Source organism: Conger conger, chromosome 4, assembly GCF_963514075.1.
Source record: "Conger conger chromosome 4, fConCon1.1, whole genome shotgun sequence".
NCBI lineage: Eukaryota > Metazoa > Chordata > Actinopteri > Anguilliformes > Congridae > Conger > Conger conger.
The window spans coordinates 62,665,601-62,684,120 of NC_083763.1; the positions used below are offsets into that span (position 1 = coordinate 62,665,601).

The following is an 18,520-nucleotide window of genomic DNA, read 5'->3' on the forward strand; positions in this document are numbered from 1 at the left end:
CTACCATATGCTTTGAATGTTTGCTGTCTTGTAATATCTCACAATCTGAAGAGAATGCAGGTTACATATGTGAATTCAAAAATGCATGTTAAATATGTAGTCAAAACCAACGTCGATAGCTCAAAATACGAAAATCCTATATTTTGGTGTAAAATCTACTGCAGACGAAGATTAAGTTTGACAATCCAAGCGTTTCAGATGGGTTCAACAGTGTAAAATCCAGTAATGTGCTAACAGTGCCATCTAGTGGGAAATCCATGCACATTTATTTTTTCATTGAAAGTATAATAATGCTGTCTAAGTTTAAAAGCTTCAAAACATTGCAGTGGTAAGGTAGCCTGTCTTTTGTTCTGCGCGGATTTGGTGTACATCCAGTAGTGTGGAAACGCTCAGTATAAATTTCTACAGTATTTAGTGAGTGAATTTCTAGTAAATAACTTCCATCCTCTGTTCTGGGTATGGAATCACATTACTGCTTTATATATGAGTCGGTTTGTGCAAATGTTTGACCTGAACACTGGATGTAGCCTATAGGTTGCCGACAGCAGCAAGCAGTAGCAACATTAACCGGAATGTGCCGTGATCTTATCGTCGAATGAAGGCCAAAGAAAAGATTTGTGAACCTGAAAAGTTGTCCAGGAGGAAATGTGTACAATGTATTGAATTAAATATATGAATTTAAAACTGCTCTATGCCTGAAATCAGGCATGGTGCCTGAGAACTTTAAGCCCTGAGCACATTAAAATGCATATATTGCAAGGTGTTACAACGTATGTTAATTCAATTCGAATGTCACGTGAGCATTTCTGATAAATAGTTAATTGAATGTTACCCAACTAGTGTCATTCTAAGGAGCACGGCATCAAGTGGAAAATATGTATCAAGATAATTCCATATCTATCAAGTTAGGTTATTCAGACTTTAACAGCTATGCGAAAAAACAAAAACAGCCGAAGTCACAAACTTCTGACAGCATAGATTGCTCTCTCAATCCATCTGTGAAACTGCCCAGCACAACTAGGAAGCGAGACTATACCACTATGTTTCTTCAGGGGGTAATGTTAGGTCATTGATGTTTTCTACTGATGTTATTCAAGAGTGCTTATCCTTAAAACATGTTCACATTGTTAGCTATTGCATACCTTTTAAGTGACTGCAACATGTACTAGCTACAGTAGCTTGACAGTCATATACATTTGAGTGTTAGCTTTCTTGTGTGGTTTACTCCAAGACCGTCAATTCTCTTTAGTGTTTGCCAATGTTGGAGGTGTAACTGGGGTCTGTCCCTGGAAAAAGGTAAATAATTATTGTTAAATGCAAATTCACTCGGTGTGAAGCAGTCTTCCGAATCAGTATACTAGCGGTGCTTCACTTACGTGTTGTCGAGGTCATCAGTTTCGTCCTGTGTGACTTGCAAGTGGGATGCAACCGATGGTTTGCGGCGCTAGCTTGCTTGCTCTTTAGCAGCTAACGTTAGCTGGTGTGGGGTGTTCGGTTGTTTTTCAGCCATGATGTCTGGCTAGGACTGCAAAGCTCTAAACTGCCGGGTTAGCCAGTTAGCTGAAATTACCGACAGTTGCTTGGCATGAATTGCCTTGATAGCTGGCTAGTTCTTCTGTGTGACTGGGTAATCGGCGTTTTCACTAATCTCTTCATTTTGGCAGCAAGCCTAGAGGCTAAATGAATTGGTAACCATTGAGGTTTTCGCATCCCGATCTGAACCGTTGCTGTCAATCGTTAAGGGTCGAATGTTAGCAAGCGTTAGCGATCCTGTGGAAGTTGGATCATGCATTTCACTGGTTATTTTGTCAAGCCATACCAGTTATCTATACCTCTCGCTGTTGACTTGATTATTGATCATTAGTCTAAGATCAGTATTCAAGTATAACTACAAAGCTGAGAAATTGGGATAAATAGCTGAGTTATCTGATTAGGTCAATCATTTTGGTCACATAACCACATAATTCCACAATCTAGCAAACTAGTGTAGGCTAAAATTAGCTAGCTAGCTAACGTTAATCCTAGATGTAGAACTGTCAGATTCCTAAATTATCTCTCCTCCAGTTCAGTAACATTACGGCACACCGCCAGTAGTAGCTAGCTAGCTAGCTTGGCTAACGTGTAGGCTAATAATATTGATTCCTGACTGTCTAACTTGGCTATCTACTCTAGCTAGTCTTGCGCTTATTTGCGAACAGCAGACAATCAAACAGGTGCCCCTCAAATAATAATGAGCTAGATAGCAGCTGATAGAAGCTGTTTTAGTTAGCCCGAGCGAAGTGTTTAAGAATTAAGTTACAGATCGCTGTTAACAAGTCTGCTTGTGTGCTTGTCGTACAGTACGTAATTTAGCGTTGACACATTTTTATTCTTCCAAACGGGGAATGGCCTTGTCTGAACCTTAAAGTTACGCGGAAAGACTTACCGAACTAGCGTTTGCCTAGCTGTTGCAGTCTTATGTGGTTATATATATTTTTCTGTGACTTATTTAAACTCCATGTATCCTGAACACATCTGGTAATTCTTAAACTATTACCAATCCATCCCCGAGATACATTTTTATTAGCTAGAGGTAATATCCTGAAACTAAATATTTGCAGTAACTGTTATCCATTATTAATGCGTTTATGAAAGAACGTGTACACTCATTCCTGTTGTGCAACGGTGAGAGGGAAGTATGCATTCCAGGTACATATGATGCTTTCATGGATCTTTGACATTTGTCATTTTATGTTTCTTATGTTTCTCTCCGTGCACGAATCACACACCGAATCTGTTGCAACTCAGCCATTCCATGAATCCTGTTCTCCCCCCAGGTTCAAATGTCCTTTTGGGTCATTCTGTGAAAAATCAACCAAGAGGTGTGGGAGTTAACTACTCCAATTTTGCTCAGACTTTGTATAAATGTTCTTTATATATTCAATAAAGAACCTCCAAAACATTAGCCTCATTTGATTTGGCTGTTAAATAAGGGGTGGGTGGTACCCAAAAAATCTTTGGCAGGGAAAAGCTTGAAAACGTGAAGTCAGACACAATTCTCTGTCTGCTTTCAGATTATGAATTTTCATAATACTGCTCATAAAAAGTTGTGGTCATTCATAAATGCTAAATTTTCTAAATCGTGACCCAACTTTGGCGTTGTGTAATTTTTGAATAAATTTTTTATTTGCCTTCATTTTGTTTGTGACTGTTTTTAACCAGTATTTCAAGTCTGGATACCATTCATCAAGTGGCGCTGATGTAGGAAGCCGTTTTATTGCGAATTAAGCTTCTCTTTGAAATGATAAAAACATGCCAAGACGTAGCATAGGCTAGCAGTAGTAACTCTTATATTAACTCTTAACCTATTATACCTCTTGGAAGTACCGAGTTTCATTTTGATCGGAAACTGTCCACCTTACCAACTAACTTACTAGGTTGAATAACTTTCTGGACATTTTCTGGCTGGACCCATTTTGGCGTTGTATAATTTTTGAATAAATGATCTATTTGACATTTTTGCTTGTGGGTATCTTTTACCAAAGTTTGGAAGTCATACACCAAGTGGTGCTGATGTAGTAAGCTATCAAATATTGTAAAAAGAAAAGGTGCCAGGGAAAGTGCCATGGTAGTCACCTTCATTGCTTAGGTTTAGGGTCACCAAGGTCCTGTTAGCCTGGTGGGCCAGGGCACCATTCCAGGCCACATGTAGCTATGTGCTTTCCAATGATCCATCTTAACTGTGTGCAGATCATATGTGTCTCGCTGTAGTGGCTTCAATTCCTGCTGTGATCTGATCTACATCTAAGTCCCAAGTATAGACAAACTCAATGTGCTTAACCTAATACCACACAAACAATTATAATATTTAATGTCTTTATTGGACACATCCATTAAACATTCACAGTGCTGGTGGAAAAAGTAAGTAAACCCTTATGCTAATGACTTCAACTAAAGCTAATTAGAGTCAGGAGTTAGCAAACCTGGAGTCCAATCAATGACACGAGATTGGAGCGAGGTGTAGAGCTACTTTGACTTATAAAAAACACTCAAACGTTTTGAGTTTGCTATTCACAAGAAGCATCTGCTTATGTGAACCATGCCTCGCAAAAAAGAGATCTCCGAAGACCTATGATCAAAAATTGTCGACTTGCATAAAACTGGAAAGGGTTACAAAGTAATCTCCAGTTAGGTGGACTAACAGTTAGACAAATTGTCTACAAATGGAGACGATTTAGTACTGTGGCTACTCTCCCTAGAAGTGGGCGCCCCGCCAAGTTGACTCCAAAGGCACAACGCAGAATGCTCAGTGAGGTAAAAAAGAAGCCTAGAGTAAGAGCTAAAGGCTTGAGGGAATCATTGGAACTGGTTAACATCTCTGTTCATGAGTCTACCATACGCAAATCATTGAACAGGCATGGTGTCCATCGCAGGACACCACGGAAGAAGCCGCTGCTTTCCAAAAAAAACATCACTGCACGCCTGAAGTTTGCCAAAGAGTACCTTGACACTCCACAACGCTACTGGGAAAATGTTTTGTGGACTGATGAAACCAAGGTTGAATTGTTCGGGAAGAACACGCAGCGCTACGTATGGCGTAAAAAGGGCACTGCATACCAACATGAAAACATCATCCCAACGGTGAAGTACGGTGGAGGGAGCATCATGATTTGGGGCTGCTTTGCTGATTCGGGGCCTGGACCACTTGCCATCATCAAGGGGAAAATGAATTTTCAAGTTTATCAAGGTATCCTACAGAATAATGTCAGTGTGGCTGTCTGCCAGCTGAAGCTCAGTAGAAGTTGGGTGATGCAGCAGGACAATGACCCTAAACATTGAAGTAAATCTACTACAGAATGGCTTCAAAAAAAGAAAATCCGCCTTTTGGAGTGGCCCAGTCAGAATCCAGACCTGAATCCAATAGAGATGCTGTGGAATGACCTCAAGAGAGCTGTTCACACCAGACATCCTAAGAATATGGCTGAGCTGAAGCAGTTCTGTAAGGAAGAATGGTCCAAAATTCCTCCTGAACGTTGTGCAGGTCTGATCAGCAGCTACCGGAAACGCTTGTTGGAGGTTATTGCTGCCAAAGGAGGTTCGACCAGTTATTAAATCCAAGGGTTCACTTACTTTTTCCACCAGCACTGTGAATGTTCAATGGATGTGTCCAATAAAGACATGAAATATTATAATTGTTTGTGTGGTATTAGGTTAAAGCACATTGAGTTTGTCTATACTTGGGACTTAGATGTAGATCAGATCACATTTTATGACCAATTAATGCAGAAAACCAAGTAATTCCAAAGGGTTCACATACTTTTTCTTGCCACTGTATATATGGTCCCATAATTCACACTGCATGTCAAGACAAAAACCAAGCCATGAAGACCAGACAGCTGTCTTTGGGAGTAAAGCAAGCCATTTTGAAGCTGAGAAAATAGGGGAAATCGATTGCGAAAGCATTTGCCATAGCTAGTACAACAACTTGTAATGTCCTGAAAAAGAAAGAAACCACTGGCGAAACGGACATCGAACAGGTTGACCAAGGAAAACAACAGCAGTTGATGACAGAAACATTGTGAAAACTGTGAAGAAAAACCCCAAAACATCAGTCAGTGACATCACCACAGGGCAGGGGTGAAGGTATCTCAATCAACCATTCGAAGAAGTCTTAGAGAGCAGGAATATATATACTGGAATAGTCACATATGAAGTGCCTGGTGTTACAGGTGTAAAGGATGCTGTAATGGCGTGGCTGTGTGGTATTTTGGGTGTACTGTATAATGAGATGCTGGTTGGTGACGTGTGTCGTTTCAGGTGTAGAGGATGGCACAAGTGAAAGTGCAGACTGCAGCGTCCCTTTCTGGGCCGGGCCTGTCCCCCATTGTGTCCCCTTCTGCCATGCCCAGCACCGGACCCCACAGTCTGCAGCCTGCCATGCCCAGCACCGGAACCCACAGTCTGCAGCCTGCCATGCCCAGCACCGGAACCCACAGTCTGCAGCCTGCCATGCCCAGCACCGGACCCCACAGTCTGCAGCCTGCCATGCCCAGCACCGGACCCCACAGTCTGCAGCCTGCCATGCCCAGCACCGGACCCCACAGTCTGCAGCCTGCCATGCCCAGCACCGGACCCCACAGTCTGCAGCCTGCCATGCCCAGCACCGGACCCCACAGTCTGCAGCCTGCCATGCCCAGCACCGGACCCCACAGTCTGCAGCCTGCCATGCCCAGCACCGGACCCCACAGTCTGCAGCCTGCCATGCCCAGCACCGGACCCCACAGTCTGCAGCCTGCCATCAACAGCACAGTTCCAGCCCCAACGCCAGGCTGTCCCTGCCCTGCAGCTGGTTTTGAGGATTCTACTGTTTGTGCAAATCCTCCAGGTGAGACGTGTGTGTTATGGTCCTGAGCAAGTCTTACAAACAGTCCATACAATACAGAAACTGTAACATATAGGCCTATAGCTTAATTCTCATTTTACTGTACAGAATCATACAGCCACTGCTCCAGGTGGTTCAGACTACCTGGAGCACAAAAAAGGAAATCTAAATGGTTTCATAGTTATTGAGAAAAGCTATGTGTGAGTCATCTGTAATTACGCAATACTGTTTTGCTCCTACTGTGCGTTTTTGGTAAACTCCAGATATTACTAAGGCATCATTAACTATACTAGTAATCAAGTTGAATTCGAAGTACAGATTTAGACTTTTATTGTTTTTCTTTATTAAGTAGCACTGTTATAGTGCATGCCTTTCTCAAGATAATGACTTAACCTTTAACCTGTTAAACAATGCCACCTTATGTTTGTGTGCCATTTTGGCAAATTCCAATCATTTCAGTAAATTCTGTAACATTGTACAATGTGATTGAGTGAGGATATGCCAAAGTGCACCAAAGTTATTTTTCCCACTTTGTAACAGAGAATAGAGGATAATTAATGGGCCTCTTTTCTTAAAGCTTCTCTCGAGGAAGACATGGCAAACACCAAAGAGAAAACTCCCATGTGTCTGGTGAATGAGTTAGCCCGTTTCAACAGGATCCAGCCTCAGTACAAGCTTCTGCGCGAACAAGGGCCAGCCCACTCTAAGGTACAACAACCAAGACAGACCAAGAATGCTTTTGATTGTCTTGACTGATGCAGGGTATGTCAGTTGAAATATGAAATATGAAAAATCCAAAGCACGGCCCACATTTCTGTTGCCGCAGTCTCTTCCTCATCGGACCACTGCAGACAGATTTTTGAATGGGTTCATTGAATTATAACTTCTTAAATGGTTAAAATTAATTGATATTGTCTAAAAACAGATATGAAAATATTTAATTTTCTGATTTCATACTTTTTCATGTTATAGGATCTTCTTTGATCATCATCTACCCAGTCACTTTTAACAGACTTTGAATTACATGAATGCCATTCAAGTCTAGTGAAGCCTCCTAAGAAACATCAAACTTTGCAGTCAGGAGGATAACAGATGCCTGAAAGGAACTCCAGATTGGTTTGTGGGTCAGCTGGTGCTGACCTGCTGCGAAGGGGAGGGGTAGAGAGCATTTGTTTGCTTTCTCACTGGCTGTCACTCTGTGGCCTTACAGATCTTCACTGTGCAGCTGTGTCTGGGGGAGCAGCTTTGGGAAGCAGAGGGCACCAGCATCAAAAAGGCCCAGCACTCCACAGCCTCCAAGGCCCTGAATGAGTCCACCCTGCCCAGGCCCTCCCCTCGCTCGCCCAGAGTGGACATCAACAGCAACCCAGGTAGACATGGGACCGTATACTTTCTGTCTAAAACATTTCAGAAAATTAGAAGTTTCTCTGGTTCATTGAAGCAGAAACGACAAACACGAGTAGCAGATGGAGTGCACAGTACTGATCAGAGGTCTGTTTATATTAGAGAGAGCTGACTGACTAAATGACTTTGTATAGCAGTAGGTGGCACGGTCAGGCTTTGTTCACTAAGTTGAGTTCACAAAATTGCTTTAACTGCAATTGATTTCTCCTCTCTACCCTCAATACAGTCAGGTTCAAAGAGAGTGCAGTTTAATGCTTTAGTGAAAGCTGTAGTACTTCTACTGTAGAAGCTGATAAAAATGAATGTTAAGACTGTAAGTCTTAGTAAGCTAATGAGCATTCATTTGTAATGTGTACCTGTTGCATTGTGGACAGAGATGGGCAAATCCAGGTTCAGAAAGTGAAAGTCCTCCCCAGTATTTTGTTCCAGTCACCTGGATTTGCTGATTAGAGCAATTCTTCAGCAAGTGGTCGAACAAACAAATTCAATCACCTGAATGAGTTAATGGGTGGAAGAAACACATGACCATGACCCCAGAACTTTCCACCTTTGATTGTGGATGAATGTGCAGGCGATCTGCAGAACTGATTTGAACATTTCAGCATGATATAGTAGGTTTATGGGGCAACATTTGAAGGAAAGGCAACATGTTTCAATGGTATTATTGTGCTAAAAAAGAATTGTGATGAAAAACAGGAGGACCTTTGATTTAAGGAAGGATATTTTGTAAATATTAAACATTCTCTCACTGTCTTGAAAGAGTAACAGCATAATTATTTGAATGTTTTGGACATCAGAATGCAGCAATCAGCACTTGACAATGCATCTTAAAGCAATTGAGTCATGAAATAAAACATGAATACAGTAGCTTAACACAGGTTTCAGGTGCATCATAACTGATTACACTCTGATTCTTTGTGTAAAGGTATGGGAAACAGTACAACCAATAGGTGAAACACAACTGAGTTAATTTTTCGCACATGAGTAGCAAAATGTCTGCAGGCATTCACACTTATGCTTGTGTAAACAGGTGCAGATTGCTATTGCTGTTGTAGAACCCAAAGAGTCAAACAAAACAAAGCCTCAAAGTGTCTCCCAGTTTCTCCTGGAGTTACCTGGTTCTAAAAAATATATATACATGTATATAAGATATATATATATATATATATATATATATATATATATATATATACTGCAAAGAAATGTAAAAAAAATAATAAATAAAAATTGAAATGCTGCCAGCATGTTCCCAGAATGGTCCTGCTGCTGTGTTCCCGATATCGTTGAAAGGACAGTGATTACAGGGGAGAGCTTTCTGTTCTTCCTGAAGCAGTGAGTCAGCCATGCCTGCTGTTTCTCCTGGCCTGCTCTAATGAATGCAGGCCTGTGTGGCTGTAACTGGCTGTGAGGAAAGGCAGCAGAATCATTAGATGACTTCAAAGACAGTTGTGCTGCCAGGTGTCCAACGGTCCCCCGGTTTACAGGATGGCGTGTTGTGTGTTCTGCTGTCCAAGAAGCACCTGCCTGCCCATTCTCCCGTAATCTCACCATCTAGTCCAGACACGAGAAGAAGAAAAACTCAAAATCACAGGCGTTTTTCCCTGCTATGGAAACCATACATTTTATGTATGCATATTCATTCAAGGCGGCACGGATGGTGCAGTGGGTAGCACTGCCGCCTCACAGCAAGGAGGTCCTGGGTTCGAATCCCCGTCGGCCGGGGCCTCTCTGTGCGGAGTTTGCATGTTCTCCCCGTGTCTGCGTGGGTTTCCTCCGGGTACTCCGGTTTCCTCCCACAGTCCAAAGACATGCACGTTAGGCTGATTGGAGAGTCTAAATTGCCCGTAGGTATGAGTGTGTGAGTGAATGGTGTGTGTGCCCTGCGATGGACTGGCGACCTGTCCAGGGTGTATTCCTGCCTTTCGCCCAATGTATGCTGGGATAGGCTCCAGCCCCCCTGCGACCCTGATCAGGATAAGCGGATTCAGATAATGGATGGATGGATGGATGGATATTCATTCAAGCCTCTTGGAGGTTATCATTTTCCACTGCAAGTGTAAGTAACTGCATTGATTCACGTAGTTGCCAAACAGAAGAAATGAAGCATAATAGAAGCACCATGAATACCACTGTATCATTAAACTGTGGGGAGTATTTTCATCATTAAGGGAAGCAAAGTTGAATAATTTATTTTGTAGTTATCTGTAATTTCTGAACCATGCTCAGAAGACGATAGGAGGAATATGTGATCTTTTCCGTGACAAATGCATTGGTGTGGAAGCAGTAATGTGATTTTTGGGTGCTGTATTGCAGGTAGTATCACCCCCACAGTGGAGCTGAATGGACTGGCGATGAAAAGAGGAGAGCCAGCCATCTACAGACCCCTGGACCCGAAACCCATGCCCAACTACAGAGCCAACTACAATTTCAGAGGAATGTTCAATCAGAGGTAACTGTCCTCGCTTGATACCAAACCATGACTCCACTGAAAGTTTTTGTCCCCTTCCTGAGTTCCTCTATTATTGCATATGTGTCACTGAATTGTTTCAGATCTTTAGAGAAAATGTAATATTTGAAAAAGCGAGTCTGGGTTAACTCAAAACACAATTTTTAAAAATGTGTTTAATGAAAAACCTTATCGAGCACCCAGATAGATGTCTGCAGTACCAGTTAAAAGTCTAAACTGTGTACCTTGTGTGACTAGGAAAATTGAAACTTTTGTCCATTCCCCACAGTGTGCACTGTTATCTGTGTGAAGATACCGTTCAATTTGTTGAAAAGGTTTAAGACAAATATACCTTTTGGGCAGTTCATTTCCTTTTTCTTTCTTTAGTCCACTGAAATGTGGACTTTTTAAAAGCCCAAACTGGGTATATCCATTGTCTGGGTGTATTCAAACCCAGTTACTCTACATTATGGGTTATGTATGGAAATTCCCAGAGGTTCCAATTACAGACACAGATCATTTTCTGGTTGAATATGCACATGTATCTATACACACCTCTAATCTATTCATTTTATAGGGTTGCATTCAGCATTGCCATAGAAAGAGCTGTTAAGTGTATTATGTCTGTATTAACACTATACTATATGACCTCACTACTGTAAGTATGTACTTAAATTCCTATTACAATAAGTTAGGTTTGGTCTCTTGTGTGTAAGGCAACCTGTTGTATTGTATGCACATTTATGATTTGCCAATAGGGGCAATGTTGCCATGAGTCACTTCAAGTCCTAATCCAAGATTAGAACAATAGGCCTTCAGCCATCAGTAATGAATCGGAACAGTGCATATGATAGCTATTTGGCAGTGAGTATTTTTAACATGGTTTGGCATGCCTATTTGTCTCATTACTGGAACTGAGCTGGCTTTGAATTAGCGTATTGATACAGTCTCTCTGCATGATGAAATACATGATGTACTAGTGCTAATAGGGTAATCACTATGCTTTCAAGTTACTGAATATGACACTGCATACAATGGAACTGCTTTTCTTTCAGTGGTTCAGCCTCCAATCACTCAGTTCATTCAACTCTGCTTGTTCTGATTGTCTAAGTTGAATGCTCTAGCAAACTGTTGTATGTTTTATTAGTTGTACTGAATAATCATGTTGCTACAGATAATTAAGGTGGAGTTGTCATACTGTTCATATTCATTCATCTAATCATTTTAAATTTGGTGCCTTTACTTGTTTTATTGTTATTTATCTGCAAAGAACTGCATGGAATAAATGGCTAAATTTGTTGACGGCTGCTAGCTGGATGTCTTTTGTGCCCGTACCTTGATCTTGCCAGAGTGCGATATGAGACCATTTTGGATGTTGGACTGGAAGAGAGCATAACATGCATGTGTTTCTTATTTGAAATTGCCAACCGTCTAATATTACGGTGCGTATTCATGCGTCTTAATAAAAGTGTAATTATTACTTTTTCTTGTGATGGAAGTTTTTAGTTGTACAACTGTATCAGCAGCAACGTTATATTGTTTTGCCTGTTTATTTGGTTTGAGAGTTGTAACTAAAGTAATTGGAATTGAAAGACAAAAAACAAGCCAGCAAAATAACTATTTCACTTACAGTGAGGTCCGTATTTGAACAGTGAGACAATTTTTAAGGGCTTTAATTCCTACACAGTTCACTCTATATTAATGTAAATATGCTAAAATTAAAGCTAGCTATTTCCATCCATATTGAGTGAACTGTGTTTAGCCCTTTAAAATTGTGTCACTGCCCAAATACTTATGGACCTCACTGTATCTAACAAATGCCTTTATCAAATACATCGTTGATTGATGGGAAGCCTGATAACAATATTTTCCCAACACCATATACTCATTACTTTTGTTTGAACTATGAATTGTTGTTTACATGCATGTGTTTACATGTGGGAAATGTAAAACATTCAAGCATTACAACAGAAGTCCTCTGTTGTTGCACTAGGGGGCAGTATAACATAATTTTTGTCCTGTTTTATAATACTGTTCCATGGAATTTTGTCAATAAGAATTAATGTTATTTAGCCTATGTTTCATTAAATATTAAATTCTGATGCTCAGTTTGATAAAATTTCATATCTATTTTATCTGCAATTCCAGTGTCTCTTAATAAGTCTGCATGCTTTTTTGGAGGGCTTGTGTGAGTTTACCTTGCTTGAGTGAGTTACCAAGAATCCATTTTTGTCCCCCTTTGCTCGGCTTTGTGATTGCACGGGTTATTATTTGTGTATTTGATAAAAGTGGGCTGTGAGCCTCCTTCTCTTTTCTCTTTTCCTGCCAGTTTGGCATTGTGTAATAAAACATAATTCATTATGGGCACCCTTTGATGTGTCTGAGAACTGGCGTGCTTAACGGGCGACGTTAAAGAGCAAACCTGAGCTGATGTTCATTTCTCAGAAAAAAAGTAAGGTTTCTAAGGAGATGCTTCTCTGTCACGCCAGGATGCCTCGCTTTGATGCACACAAAGGGAAAAAACCTATAGAATCTGTCTGCTCGATGATGTCATTTAGGTACAGTGAGAAACGGAGGAGACTGCTGATCCAGAAACATAAAACTCGTAAAAAATATGCGCATTTTCCCAAAGATGGTGTTTACAATCCCCTCAAAATGTGGAGTACTGAAAACATTATTGCTCTAACCACATCTGCTAGACTATTTAATCTCCAGTATTATATAAATAGAACATTCTGAGCGCTATCAAGTTTTAATATGTTCCTTCCCTGAAGTAATGAAGATGACTAGGAAGTTGTGAAGCGTGCACTAATCCTATTTTTAGGGGGGGTGTTCACACACTCAGTGTCGTCACTATTGTGACATCCCTCCTGGAATCTGGATATTGATTCATTCAAGGGCTGAGAAGAGGTTACCCTGTTATCAATCTTAAAGTACTGGGTGAAAATCCCTCAGGAAATCATTTCAACACGTTTAGGTGTAGTCTTTTCCACTTGCATTACATTATTGGCATTTGGCAGACGCTCTTATCCAGAGCGACGTACAGTTGATTAGACTAAGCAGGAGACAATCCTCCCCTGGAGCAATGCAGGGTTAAGGGCCTTGCTCAAGGGCCCAACAGGTGTGCAGATCTTATTGTGGCTACACCGGGATTAGATTAGAACCACCGACCTTGCGTGTCCCAGTCATTTACCTTAACCACTGCGCTACAGACCGCCCGTCAAACATTTTGTAGTAATTTCTTCTCTCTATCATATTCCCTGGAACAAACTGAGACCTAGTAAGTTGACTGATACGACACAGCAGCCTGTAGGATCTTAATAATAAGTGAAATATTAGCTAGCCTGTGTTTTCTCATATAGCACATGCTCAGACCATTTGAAAGCAGTGTGTTTCTCTCAGTTCAGAGAGCTGAATTGTGTCGTGAATGCTGATCGTTGACTCAGTTTTGGGAAGTCTTCTGTCTCAGCTTGGCTGGTTTCCCTTACCTGTCCCAGGAGAATCCCTCCGCTCCACTGCATTCCATCAAACCCGTAACTTTGGGCCGGATAATTCTGGGAGGACCTGGCCTTCCACCTTCATTTGGATATGAGCATGTAACAGTATGTCAGCCCAGCCCGCTCAGCTGGAAGCAGAGTGACGTTAGGGGGATCTCCAGTGGTATTTCCTGGTCTGATACTGAGACGGCTTTGCCATTGTCAGGTCTGGCCTCTTCTCAACACTCCAGCCCTGACATTGGAAAGTTACTTCAGCGCTCAGACAACATTGGCATCCCAGTCCTATTATCATTCTGATACACTGGCACCATACAATCAGTCAACAAGACAATGTGAGGAAATGTAAACCCTGGCTTTATGAATGTGTTTGTTTCTATTCGACAGTCTCCTTAATTTGTCTGACCTTTTATTTGGGAGTGAGCAGACTTTCATGAAAAAAAAATTTGAACAGTTGTGTAGACAGAAAAAAATTAACTTGAGCTGTGTATGATATTCTAGATTTCTTCATTGTGTGACTGGATAAGTGTGATCATCTATATTTGCAGCCACCATAACAAGTGGGCTTTTCATTACAAAATCTTTTTCTAATTTGCTCTTTATAGATGGCCTACATAGAGCAGACATCTACCTTAGTGGATCTTACATTTAATATGAGGTTGCACTACCTTTCAAAATTTGTAATCATTGAGAATTTTTATTTTCTGTCTTTGAAAGTAATTGATACTTTTATTCACTAGGATAGCATTAGAATGATAACAGAACTGCCATGACATTGATAATGTTAAAAAGGTACACATTTCTCAGTGATTCTGAACAGTTGTGTATATCACCAAATCAGGCAGGCAATAATGATGTTCATTCACATCATCAGTTTGGTAGTACATTCAAATGATCTCAGAAAAGTCCAGGAAATTTGGAACTTGTCTGGGGGCAAGGATTCTGTGTGGGGTGAGGCAACTGCTCTGTTTTTATGAAAAGATCAAAAGGTCACTGACAGCACTTTGAAGGGTGTGTCCCATAGTGTGTCACGGCTGTAAGTGGTCACTCAATTGACCACCCCTACTGCACACCCACCTGGATTACTGGATTCTCTCTGATTCAGCAGTCATGTCATGGCTTGTGGAAAGAGCTGCACCGATGTCTTTGTGTTGCAGTCAGACCTAGGTCCTAGGCTGTTTTATTCTCTCTGACGCTCTAGATGATGGTAAAATGAATAAATATTTGTTCCCTGAGACCTTCAGGACCATGGAATTTACATTGAAACACATTACAAATTTATACATATAGTCATCTGAACGGAGAGTGTTGACAGAAATAATGTTTGTTGTAGAATTGTACATTATATTTAAGAATTTTGTCAATGGCTAAGGTATTTGCAATAATTATTGACCCAGGTCTGTTGCAATAAGGCCCATGATGACATATTCAATATTCACTTCCTGGAAGAAGAGGAGGATACTTTATTTCTCAGATGTAATGCTTAACATAGGCGGTTTCCAAGAATATGTGGTGGAATTTAGACATTTGTATGATGCTTGTTTCCTTTGTTTGGGAGGCCTGGTGGAGGGTAGTGGTCATATTACTATTAATAGGCACACCACTTGAATGTTTGTACGTGTGAGAGCTTAATTGCTTCCTTACTCTCTTACTATGTCAGTGCTAATTTAATTTAGGTGGTTATCTGTTATGAAGTGGATGTTGCACAACGTCCAATATAGTTTTTGGGTGTCCAGCCAAGTCTCTGTAAAATCAGCTCATCCGCTGGGGACAGACAAGTTCTCTCCAACCCAAGAGGCTTGCAGTGCATCTCGTGAAATACTACCATATTGCAAACGTCCGTTTTTCAATTGAACTTCCTGCATTGTGAAGCTATCTTCACACTGATAGACTGCCAAGAGCAAGGGGCCTTCCGGAGCTTCCAGAAGAAATGTAGTTTGGAAAAACACCATCATTATGACGCACCAGGCCATCTTCACAGGAACATCCAGAATAATCGCTTATTTACTCAAGAATCAAATCTAGTTTAGGATGGATTTCACATAAATTACTCTGGCAATATTCCATGGAATTGTACACACAAGATTGCAGAGAACACAAAGCAAGATTTTGCTGAGCAAGCACGAATGAACATCTGTCCAATATAAACAAATGCAGCAAATGCATAGGAGGTTTATAGTGACCTGAGCGCCATGTCTGAAATCATTCAATGTTTTTTTGCGTATTGTTTATGGTAAAACATTATATGGACAGATTTTACAACAAGAACATTTGCCGTCTCTGGTATCCTCCCCCTACTACCCCTGCAGAGAAGGTAGTTATGGCAGTGGCACTTTTTTCACGTAAGCATTCGAAATGAGAAGATAATTGAAAGATTCCATGTTTCTTAATGACTACTCCCTTTTAAGCCTGGCTGACACACCAGAGTGTCAGGGTGAAATTAGTCCACTTTTGTTCATGAAGGACAAGAAACCGCTCTATCACTCTGAAGGTCGGCCAGCTCTTCTGCCCGTCCGCTGAGGTTCAAAGCTCACCATTTGTGCTTTGTTAGCATTAATGAAGTGACCATGTGGAAGACTCGAGGGCTGTTCTCTTGTGGCATGTCTTATGGTGCTGCAGTGGCACTAAATTTGAGTTAAGTTGTCTGGCTATCATGGGAGAGTGTCAAGTCTGGGAATAGACAAATGTGCTATGTACTAACTTTGTAATTGGGTATTTTTAGTGTAATGGGAAGCGGCACACAATGGTTATTCCATAGTGAACTTATTATTATTCACAAAATTTTGTTCATTATCTCCTCGGACAGCTTTTGAGCTAGAAACACCAAAACAACTCTCAACTATACAGCGTGGTCCTAATTGGTGGGCAACTTTCTGTACTTCTGAATTGTTAACACCATTAAAAAGCCATCATAAGTCCCAATTTCCATAAATATTGGTACAGATAACCTCCTGAAGAAGCTCCACAAATGTGCAAATTAAACAACAAAAGTCTTTCTGGACAGATTTTCTGCGTTTTATAAGTTCTTGAAAGAACTAAATCCTTATCTTTTCCTCTGCATGATAATAAAGGTGACATGATATCTCAAGCCCTGCTTCATCCCACGCACACACCCTCATTAAAAATCTCTTTCTTTGGAAGACTTTTTCATAGCATCACAATTCAGAACATTTTGATGGTAGAAAATATATATGATTTTGTAATGTGTTTTAAGCCATCTAATATGCATCCACAGTCATACCACAGAATCTCAATTCCGCCTTACTGGAAGTTATAAAATGCAGTTTTATTTTTATATGTTAAATTAATCCAAACGTGTCTCAACCTTATTGCTTTCTTTCCAGTAGATGCAGTACTTTGTTTTATTCAGAATACAATGCTGGCAAGGGTGTACAATGAGTAATCATATGTGGATTATTGCTGGTCTGCCCATGTTGAAGTGAAATCATAACAAAAGCATGACTTCAGTCTTTTTTCACCCCGTAAATATTATACTGGCCCCTTGCAGGGGATTTGATTATTAATATTTTGTAGTACAGTTTTAAATGTGAAATTTCAACCTTTTCCCAAGAGTCACTACTGTACCATTGCCAGGAGCCTGTGTTGTAGGCTAACGGGGCATGTTTTTAATTATCTGAATGATATCAGCATCTTCAGCCTGGGTCACCCAATTGTATTGTTGTGAGATAAGAAGCAACATATTTATTGTACATTGTCACATAGTTAAGGATCACAGTATGGTGCAGATGTATTTATTTGGAAGCACAATATGATCTTTATGAATACATGTAGTGTGAATTGCAGAGACGTAAATCTCAAAGCATTTGCGCTGTGTGGAATGTGTGTTCTTTGTTCAAGAGTTCCCTGTGTAAGGTTTTGGTGCAGAGAGGTCAAAATGAGGCAGCAACTGAATGAAAATTTCGAATCATTCACTTTCCGCCTTGCCTCAGCCTAAGGAGGAAACGTTTACTGGCCTCTTCGCTGGAGGTTTGAGACACCCTCGACCCCTCTGCCTCTGGGAAAGTTGTCTGTTTCCTCTCTTAAATACTCGCCCTGTGTCCACCGCATGTGGCACCACCTCCTGGAAGTGACTCCCACCCCTTTCACAGTTGGCCTTTTGTGCCCCCTGGGTCTGATACATGAGCTCATTTTGTTGCTGCATGTTTTCTGCTTTTTCTTTTGGGAAAAAACAGTTTAGGATAGAAGGAGGGGGGGGAAAAAACTACAGAACTACAGCTGGGCTAGTGTGACTGACTCCAAGTTTGTTTCCTGTTCCTAGTGAACTATGACTCAGTGAGGGGTGGGGGTCCTGGTTCCCATCTGCAGCCTGGGAGCCCAGAAAGGGTTAATCTGTGACCAGGGTAAGAGGAGATGAGCACCTCGCAGGGAACAATCGATAACATCACATGTTATTTGCTACATGGTTGCCTTTTTTTATACCTGCTTTCTGGCAGTAATTTCCTCTGTATTGATCCCTGGTTTGAACTGGCTAGAGTGAGTGTTATTTAGGAGTACAGTATTCTCCGTCACAGTGGTTAAGCAGAGTGCAATGACTGGCATGGAAGAGTGTTGTGGGTAATAATCACCCTCTTAGTATGAAGGGGGGGGATACTGGGACTAGCTAATTTACCTGTCTCTAAGCATCCTTTGCTGCTCAAACGGCTTTAATTTTTAATCCTTTCTGTATCAAAGCTGTAAGATTGGTGAGGAGTCTGCTTTACCTATCCTACACATTTTGGTGTGATTTTCTTTCTTTCTGCAAATATGGTTGGACAATACAGATGGAAGTTGTTTTCCGATTAGTAAAGATTGCTA

At 41.0% G+C, this 18,520-nt stretch overlaps 1 protein-coding gene across 4 annotated transcripts in view; it reads left to right on the forward strand.

Annotated features, from left to right (window-relative positions):
* The first annotated feature begins 1,115 nt into the window (after window positions 1-1,115).
* The window catches only part of stau2 (staufen double-stranded RNA binding protein 2), an 80,120-nt gene continuing 62,715 nt past the window's right edge, over window positions 1,116-18,520 (forward strand). The window contains exons 1-5 of one of the 4 annotated variants that reach the window (XR_009708480.1): window positions 1,116-1,296; window positions 5,797-6,364; window positions 6,939-7,069; window positions 7,572-7,731; window positions 10,079-10,214. Coding sequence is in view for 3 of the 4 variants with exons in the window: in XM_061237587.1 (XP_061093571.1) it covers window positions 5,806-6,364; window positions 6,939-7,069; window positions 7,572-7,731; window positions 10,079-10,214 (986 nt within the window). In the remaining variant the exon portion in view is untranslated. The remainder of the gene's footprint in view (window positions 1,297-5,796; window positions 6,365-6,938; window positions 7,070-7,571; window positions 7,732-10,078; window positions 10,215-18,520) is intronic. The other 3 variants (XM_061237587.1, XM_061237588.1, XM_061237585.1) reach the window with 3 other exon arrangements.